This window comes from Oratosquilla oratoria, chromosome 1, assembly GCF_046742065.1.
Source record: "Oratosquilla oratoria isolate Oo_2021 chromosome 1, ASM4674206v1, whole genome shotgun sequence".
Taxonomy (NCBI): Eukaryota; Metazoa; Arthropoda; class Malacostraca; order Stomatopoda; family Squillidae; genus Oratosquilla; species Oratosquilla oratoria.
In genome coordinates this window covers 115,920,351-115,930,350 of record NC_134777.1, presented here as the reverse complement: position 1 = coordinate 115,930,350, position 10,000 = coordinate 115,920,351, and the positions used below count along the sequence as shown (strand labels likewise).

The following is a 10,000-nucleotide window of genomic DNA, read 5'->3' as shown; positions in this document are numbered from 1 at the left end:
CCTCCTGTCCTTCTTGTTCTATTGTAATTCATTTAATTTGGTTTGGTTTGGTCATAATTCTATTTATTTTTTTCATATTCTATCTTATATTATTCTAAATCATTCTGTCTCATGCTGTTCGATTTTATTAAATGTTATTATATTCCATTTTGTTTTCTGCTGCCATTTTTCACATCCAATGGCACCATAGACAAAAAAGTACCCATAGATCTGCGGTCTGAGTACGTAAGAACATAAGAATGAAGGAAACTGCAAGAGACCATATGGCCTACATTAGACAGTTCAATATCCATTACCACCTATCATCCCCAATCATAAATTCATATAACCTTACGGACAGGTATGGTATGTGGTCATTGACGTGGAACTCCCTAGTGTAGCCCTTATGGTCTCTTGCACTCTCCTTCATTGGTGTACATTTCCATTATACATAACATTGCATCAAGAACTGCATTTTTTGTATTTGTATCCACGTCTTCACGCCGACAGAGTCGAGCCAAGAAAATTCTCGAAAAAGAAAAAGATTAAAATTTATTCTTAGAAACCCGGTTGGGTTTTCCCTGCTGACGTCACTGAAGGCCAAAATTCTCCTATATAAGTCCGCCTCCAAGGCGACTCGAGTACCAGTCTCAGGCTCCTCCTCGAGCAAGAAGCACCTAAGGTCTCCCGAAGACGTTTCAACGATGATGAAGGTGAGTCCACGCCATCTCACCACAGGGCCCTCAGCGGTGGCTAGGTCTCAGAAAATGTCTGTGTCATTCGGTTTAACGTCGCAAACTCCCCGCCCCCCCTATCAGGAGGCTAGGACGGCGCACCTTACAGAGGACTTTGTAGCGTGGAATTTATCTATCCGTGTCCTTGGCTCGAACAGACGTCACCTCGACCCCCGCCGCAAGTAGCGACGCACTGAACCGCTCGGCACCCATATACTAATGTACATTGTGTCTATGCGTGTTTGTTTTGTTTCCATGCGGGGCTTAAAGGACGAGAACGAAACCTTTGGAAACCAGTCGCCGGTGGGAAATGGTTCGAATCCTGTTGCGTCGACGAGGGGTGAGAGATTTTTTAGGTTTTAATTTCCGGACGAATATGTGGTTACAGGTACGTTAGAGGGATCACTTTGTACACACACGAACGTATGCACGCACGCACTCTACTTCACTTCCACGTGCAATTCCGTCTCGAGATCGCTTACATTCATTTTTTTTTTTTTTCAGGTGGCCCTCGGAGCCTTGTTATTCTTTTGTTTTTAGTTCAAGTGCACTGGTGGGGTAGTCGGGAGCGTGTTGGGTCTCGCATTCTCTTGTGTGTGGGTTCGAATCCTGCACTCCTTTCCGCTTCCCAGCAGTGACTGATAGTTACCTGCCCCTCCCCCAACAGTTGTTATAAAGCGCTACAAGGCTCTTTCCTTTATCCTGCAGTTTATCTTTTGGTGTTTTGGTTGGTCCGTGAAGTGTGTATGAGCTGTTTGCGGGAAGGATGGCTGCAGGAAGAGATGCCTGGTCGCCACAAGAGGTCCTCCTGGTCGTGTTCCAGGAACCAGAGGGCCCAGATCTCCTCTGTGCAACGCCGTTCATCCCGACAGTGGCATCATGTGCATAACACCATCACCTGATTTCATGTGTGAACTGTCCCGGACCGCCGCGAGGTGGAGGTCCGGGCGAGTGAAAGACCCGCAGACCTCAAGAGAAAGAGAGAGAGAGAGAGAGAGAGAGAGAGAAACGCTCGCCATGAAGTAGGCGCCTCTCGTGCGCAGCAGCGGCAAGCGCGAATGCCTCGCCGACGCGACGCGGCGATCGGGCGTCACTCCTGCTCCTCCTCCGCTTTGACTAAGAGTCTTCTCGTCCTCTTCTGACCACCAGGTAACCGGAGCCCTCGTGGTGGCGTGCCTCCTCGCCCTGGTGTCCATGGAAGCCCAAGCCCAAGGGGCCACGTGCCGACGCTGGTGCGATGACGGGGAAAGATTCTACTGCTGCCGGGAAGAGCACAAACCACCCGGCCCTGAGGAAGGTAAGTCAAGAGCTCGAACTCGTGCCACTTCTCTTTGTAAACACAGAATCACGATGCTCAAGACCCCCTTTCAAGTCTTGCATGCTTTGGAGGACCCCCACCGATCTCTTTTCTTTTATTCTTCGTAAACAGTGTCTGACGATTATGAGAAACTCTCTTTAAAGGAGCCCACTTTAATCCCCTCGTTCTCTTCTCCTTTTTCTTGCAGTCAAGTTGAATTTCAGTTGTCCACCTCCCAAGAAAGAATGCGTAAGTTCTGGACCTCCTGTCATCTGTAGCGACGACTCTTACTGCCAGGGCAATGACAAGTGTTGTTTGGACACGTGCTTGGGTAGCCACGTGTGTATGGCATCCCTCCCCTCCCCTCCGGTTCGGGGCTAAAGACCAGACACACAGTCGTGGCACACAAGCTCTTATGAAATAAACACCAATGCTTCTATGTCGGTTTGTTTTGTCTTTTCCCATCATTTGACTCGCTCACTCTGAGCCCCCGTGAACAGAGCAACTTAAGAATGGAGTAGACTGCAAGAGACCATAAGGCCTAGACTCGGCAGTTCCATGGTCCAAGCTTGCCACCTGTCATTCCTCCCCATAAAGTTATCTCATCTTCCCTTTAAAACGACCAATTATAGTTTCAGCGCTCACTAACTAGATGGTTCCTAAGTCTATTCCATTCGTTAACCACTCTGTTGGTCTACCAGTTTTCGCCAATTTCCATCTTAAACCTAGAGAGGGGTGCCGTACTGCCACCGTACCATGACTGGAGGCTGATCACGTGACAAAACAAAAATCGTTCTTTGTCCAGAGGTGATCAGGATCACGTGATCAGGGTGACCACGTGAATGTCAAGAAAAAGATGATTGAAGAAAACTGAGAGAAAGAGAAAATAAGAGAGCGAGAAAGAGGAAGAAAGGAAAAAAATCAACTTTTCTTCTTTCCCGATTGCTGTGTCTGCTGAGAAATCTTACCTTTGCAAATGATCTTGGATGTAAGGAGGACAAAGTGGAGGAAGAGGAGGAGAAGGAGAAGAAAGAGGAAGGCAAGGAGGACGAGGTGAAGACGAGGAGGAGATGGAGGAGGAAGGAGAGGAAGAGGAAGAGGAGTAGGAGATGAAGGAGGAGAAAGAGAAAGAGGAGGAGGAGTAGATGAAAGAGAGTAGGAGAAGCAGGAGAACAAAGGGGAGAAGGAGGAGGAGGAGGAGGAGGAGCACAGCTGAGAGATTTCCTGGAACGTAACCGTTTGACCTCAACAACAAAGAAAAATATATTGTTTGAATAAAATCACTTGGCGGCAGTCTTCAGACACTACATATATAAACATATATATATATATATATATATATATATGTATATATATACACATGCTTGTAACCACGAGGAAAATAAAGATCGGAATACTGAACGTTTTCGTCTATTAAGACATTTTCAAAGTACATAGTGTCACAACAAAGAATAACTTAAATGTAATAATATAGAAAACAGGAGAGGTCACACAACGTAAATACGAAAGGAATATCATACAAAGACACGAAAATATAAAAACAATAAATAAAATGGGTGACAATTGAAACAGGTGAAAAAATGTCACACAACATAAACCATAAGGATGACCAATGACAAAGTGAAAAAAAGAACATTCAACATAAAAGACAATAACAAGAAATAAGAAGGGTGACAATTGACACATGTGATTCAACATAAAGATTGACTTACAAAGAAACAAATTATATACATATGCATACATACATATAAATATATAATGGAAAATAATAATAACAAGAAAAAATAAATAAAAATGGATGACAGATGACACAGGTGAAAAAAGGTCACACAAGATGGCTAAGGCGGAGCTTTGGGACATTGTCCTACAATTTGGTTAATCACAAAATTATCTAATTTAAAAAGACCAGTGCTTAAATTAAGATTTTCATTAAAAGTTTTTTTAATGATACACGATTCAATTATATTTCTTATCAAATAAGAATTACTTGAAACAATTTCTTGGGAATTGTCCCAATCAATACAGTGATTATAGTCTCTAATGTGAGCAAAAATCCCACTTGAAGATTGGCCAGTACGGACACTATACTTATGCTGGTTCAATCTAAGTTTTAATTCTTTGCCAGTCTGGCCAATGTAACACGAATTACAATTCTTGCACGGGATAGAGTAGACGCACCCCGCCGAATTATCCGGTGAATTCTTGATAAGAAGTTCTTTGATAGTATGGTTCTTAAACACAACATTAACATTAAACATCTTAAGGAAACGAGGGAGTTTTACCAAATTAGGATGAAAAGGAAGAACCAAAAGATTCTTTTTATTAAAAGGATCTTTTGGGGAAGAATCAACATAGGACTTCTTGGCCTTATGTTGTGATCTAACTATCACATGATTTGGGTATCTCAAGTTTGATGCTATTTCATAAATCTTTTTTATTTCTTCATCTCAAAATTCAGGACTACAAACTCTAAAAGCTCTAAGAAACATGGAGGTAAAAACTGATATTTTTGTGTTAAGGTGGTGAGCAGAATAATAGTGAACATATGAAAGAACGTTAGTTGGTTTACGAAAAACATCAAACCTGAAGTACCCTCCTTTTCTGTGAATAGTAACATCTAGAAAGGGTAATTTGTTCTCTTGTTCTATCTCAATTTTAAATTTTATAGAAGGTACTAAATTGTTTAAACTAACTAAAAAATTATCCAAGTTGTGAGCAAGTGGCCAAATGCATAGTATGTCATCGACATATCTGTACCAAATAACATTACGTGGAAGAATACGAGACAACAACTCCCTTTCAAAAAATTCCATGTACAAATTACTTAACAGAGGAGACAAGGGATTCCCCATAGCCATCCCAAATCTTTGTACATAGAACTTTCCATCAAAAACGAATTTGGAATCAACCACACAGAGTTTAATGAGATTAATAATGACATCGACTGGCAGAGGCAAAGAATGAAGTAAAAGTTCTTCTTCTAGGAAGGAAAGAAGGTCAAAAACGGGAACACAGGTAAATAACGAATTAATATCAAAGCTAACTAACTTAAAATCAACAGACATATTAAGATCGTTCAATTTACTAATTAAATCTACATTGTTCCTAATGTGGGAAGTGGAAATGGTCCCCACGAGTGGGCTCAAGACAGAAACAAGCCATTTGGATAATTTATATGAAACACAACCAGTAGAACTGATAATGGGTCTCATTGGATTATCAGGCTTATGGGTTTTAACTAAGCCATACAAATAAGGCATGGAAGGAGAAAAAACAGTTAATTGTTTGATAAGTTGATCATGCCCTTTCAAATAAATTTTGAGTTTCTTATTAAATCCTGCGTTAATTGACTCCAAAGGATTCTTGACAAGTTTTGAATAAGTAACTTCATCCTTTAACAAAAGTTCCATTTTGTTTAAATAATCAACATTATTCATAATAACGAAACAGTTACTCTTATCAGCTCTAGTTACGTGTAGGTCTTTATCCCGTTTTAAATTTTTGTAAGCCAACAAAAAACGTCTAGGACAGTTAGGGATGGCTGGAGCTAATAATGAATCATAAATAAATCCTTTGCAAATATTAATATCTTGCAAAGGAACATCACCAAATTTCTCCAAATTGCAAAAGCTTTTGGTGACATCTATGAAATCACTATGTTGGTTATTGGCCGCAAAGGAGATGCCATAACCTAATGCACACTTCAGATCAGTACTCAACGGTTTGTCCGACAAATTAATCACAAAATCCGGATTAGAATGTTTACACCAATCACTATTTTTGATAAGTAGGGCAAGCTTGTTTTTCAACTTACGGCTAAGGTTACTACACACACTTCTCATCTTACCATAACAATGATCAAGTAGTACATGTTTCCATGGCTGAGGAATGGCTTGATGGAAGTTATTTCTTGCCGAACTGCTGATCTTGAAAAGTTCACGGACCTCGAAGGATGTAATGTCAATGTGTTTTTGTAAGATGATCTGATGGAATTCTTCAAAGGGTCTATCAAAGATCTTGAGTGAGCGGTTGTTGTACAAGGACTTAGGTAAAACTTGTTCCTGTAGACACTCCTTGAGAAACTTAAGGGTCCGTCAGGGGCAATTATTCGAAAAAATCTGGTACATGAACGAATTTTAGGAAAACATTTAAAAAGAATCTCTATGATGTTGGCAACACCCCTACAAAGTTATAGAGCTGTATTTCGTTTCTATCTTTTTATACAGAATAAAATAGATAAATTATTGGCAACCTCTGGCAACCCCATTGCGTATCAAATATTCTGTATATTGGAATAGCGTTAATTTTTTCTATAGCTATTTTGTTTTTTGCTACGGAATTGTGTTTATGGAGGTATTTAGCAACTCCTCCCACAAGCGTAGATCCAGAAATAGCACACATCAGGGCATCAGTACCCATCCAAACGTCAAAGTGAGGTCATGTTCTTTTGAAGCTCTCACCGTGCTTCATATTTTTGATTCCTCTCTGTAATTTCTTACGGTAATCATGGCAAGATTGACGAAAAGCCAGCGAGCAAGGAGGAAGAATGCAGTGAAGGCCCTTGCGTGCCAGATGAAGAAACGAGAAGGAAAAAAACAAACAAACGAAGAGGACAGCATCCAACAATGTTGGTTATAAAGAAGGATTTGTTGTTCCTCTTCTTGAAGAACCCTACACCCATATTCATAAGTCTGCCCTCGAAAGAAGAGACAAGAAACGAGAGGAGAAAAAAAGTGAAAAGTAAAAGTGGTAAAGTGACCAAAAGCGGGGACTATGGGGCTGGGGCCTTTTAAAAATGTCGCGCAAAATTTAAATGCCTTCTCATGTACATTTAATGTTTTTGTTCTTTTTGTTGTTATTTCTTCGGTTGTTCTTGATGGATTTTTGTCATTTTTGTTTCATTTGAAAGATAAAATTATGCTCTTTATTTCCTATATTAAAAAATAAAAGAAATTTTATTTTATTTATTTTTTTCTACTTATGAAACCTGAATTTTGCAGCATCTTTGAAATGTTCAGAAAAGAAAATTCACAAAAAATCAGAGGTATAAGTTTGGTCAAATGTACAATATAACAAATATTCCCCAGAATCTAAGCTTGCAATATATACCAAGCTTAATTATGTGGAAGGATTTCCATATGATTAATTACAGCTTCATTAAACTTCATTATAACTTCATTATATCTTCACTACACTTTATATATACATGTGAGGAATACAATACCCAGGGGAATTATAGACAAATGTAAATGGTAATTATACCTAAGTTCATCAAAGAGATTCAAAAAGTTATAGGACATGCTCCCTTATAAAGCAACCTGACGGTCCCTTAAGCCGAAGTTTCATCTTGTGTGACTTAATCAGAGACGAGCGAAAACTAGTGACGATAGGTAAAAGTCCAGGAGAATAAGCAGCGAAGTCTTGTAAGGGGCGCGTGGTATCCATGATGCAACAGTAATCACATAAAACACGTGAATAAAGATTTATGCTTGTAACCACGAGGAAAATAAAGATCGGAATACTGAACGTTTTCGTTTATTAAGACATTTTCAAAGTACATAGTGTCACAACAAAGAATAACTTAAATGTAATAATATAGAAAACAGGAGAGGTCACACAACGTAAATACGAAAGGAATATCATACAAAGACACGAAAATATAAAAACAATAAATAAAATGGGTGACAATTGAAACAGGTGAAAAAATGTCACACAACATAAACCATAAGGATGACCAATGACAAAGTGAAAAAAAGAACATTCAACATAAAAGACAATAACAAGAAATAAGAAGGGTGACAATTGACACATGTGATTCAACATAAAGATTGACTTACAAAGAAACAAATTATATACATATGCATACATACATATAAATATATAATGGAAAATAATAATAACAAGAAAAAATAAATAAAAATGGATGACAGATGACACAGGTGAAAAAAGGTCACACAAGATGGCTAAGGCGGAGCTTTGGGACATTGTCCTACAATTTGGTTAATCACAAAATTATCTAATTTAAAAAGACCAGTATTCCGATCTTTATTTTCCTCGTGGTTACAAGCATAAATCTTTATTCACGTGTTTTATGTGATTACTGTTGCATATATACACATATATATATACACGAGCGCCGGCTTCGCCATGGGCGCTTGGCCTGCGGCGCTGCTCCCTTCGTGCTCTGTCCTTCACAGGGCTCGGTCCTTAGGGCGAGCTTGCTTCGCTCAATCAATCGTCTCCGTTGCCATGACGTCAGTGTTCTCGCCCAATCATTCGTCTCCGTTACCGTGACGTCACTGCTCTCGGCCAATCAGTTGTCCTCGTTGCCGTTACGTCACCACTTTCTCAGCCAATGAGGTGTTAAACTCCCATAGCCCTCCCTCTGGATTGTAATTACTCCCATGCATGCTTTAGTTTATAGTTGTGCATGGCAGCATGTTACTAAAAACAACGCCAACATGAAGCAGAACTGCATCATGTCCCTGGTTAAGAATGAATTCACCAGATTTCAAGATGGCGGTCGTCTGCTTCAGCTCCGTAGGATTACGCTCCATCTGAGAAATATAAGATTTATGTTCTTTTCAGAGCTTTCAATTTTATAGAAGAAAATGATGGATGACTGTCATATTTTCTTGTATATATCGCACACTTCAATTCACCAGTCCTCAATAAAGAAATGCAGTATAAACCAGAATATTGTTGTTGTTTGAACTGCCAGAGCTATCTGGTAGAGTTTACAGAAAGTATGACGCGTAGGTGGTCTGCCAGATTTAAATCATCCGTTCTAGATTTATGTAGTTCGTGTTGTAATGTAATTTATGGTATAAAGAGAGATTAACAATCATTTTGGACTATTAATGCCATCTATTGTGGCTTTTCGCAAGCGATAGTGTGGAAGAAATTGGCGTCATTTGAAGTCGCTTATGCCATCTATTGCATAAAAGCGAAACGACAAATATTCAAACCTCTATCGCCATTTATTTACATCAAATTCATCAGTAAAGATATAAGCTTGACATTACGACTTTTTCATAGAGTTCTGATTAATTTTGTCCTCGCAGCAGTAGAACCTTTCCTCGTCGCCACCGGCCCTGCACCAATATCGGCACGTGGCCTCCCCGGCTTGGGCCTCCATGGACACCAGGGCGAGGACGTACACCACCACGACGGCTCTGGTTACCTGGTGGTCAGAAGAGGACGAGAAGACTCTTAGTCAAAGCGGAGGAGCAAGAATGATGCCCGATCGGTGAGTCGGCGAGGCATTCGCGCTTGCCGCTGCTGTGCACGAGAGGCGCCTTCTTCATAGCGAGCTTTCTCTCTCTCTCTCTGTATCGGGGTGGCCAATGAAACAGTCATATAATATAATAATGAAAAATTTGTATTAGATATAAGCACTACAATAACGAGCGTGCTGTCGCTTCGTAAGCTAGATCACCACTGACGCTTACCGACGCGACCACGCCAGACTTGAGCGAAGCAAGCTCGCCCTAAGGACCGAGCCCTCTGAAGGACAGGTCACGAAGGGAGCAGCGCCGCAGGCCAAGCGCTCATGGCGAAGCCGGCGCTCGTGTATATATATATGTGTATATATATACATATATATATATATATATATATGTATATATATGTAGTGTCTGAAGACTGCCGCCAGGTGATTTTATTCAAACAATATATTTTTCTTTGTTGTTGAGGTCAAACGGTTACGTTCCAGGAAATCTCTCAGCTGTGCTCCTCCTCCTCCTCCTCCTCCTTCTCCCCTTTGTTCTCCTGCTTCTCCTACTCTCTTTCATCTACTCCTCCTCTTCTTTCTCTTTCTCCTCCTTCATCTCCTACTCCTCTTCCTCTTCCTCTCCTTCCTCCTCCATCTCCTCCTCGTCTTCACCTCGTCCTCCTTGCCTTCCTCTTTCTTCTCCTTCTCCTCCTCTTCCTCCACTTTGTCCTCCTTACATCCAAGATCATTTGCAAAGGTAAGATTTCTCAGCAGACA

General features: G+C 40.4%; 1 protein-coding gene across 1 annotated transcript in view; it reads left to right on the top strand.

Moving 5' to 3' along the window:
* Window positions 1-2,449, top strand: part of LOC143029674 (uncharacterized) — a 14,072-nt gene extending 11,623 nt beyond the window's left edge. Inside the window, exons 2-4 of the mRNA XM_076192493.1 lie at window positions 490-692; window positions 1,863-2,010; window positions 2,219-2,449. Coding sequence (XP_076048608.1) covers window positions 490-692; window positions 1,863-2,010; window positions 2,219-2,391 — 524 coding nt within the window. The 3' untranslated portion in view covers window positions 2,392-2,449. The remainder of the gene's footprint in view (window positions 1-489; window positions 693-1,862; window positions 2,011-2,218) is intronic.
* The last annotated feature ends 7,551 nt before the right edge of the window (window positions 2,450-10,000 follow it).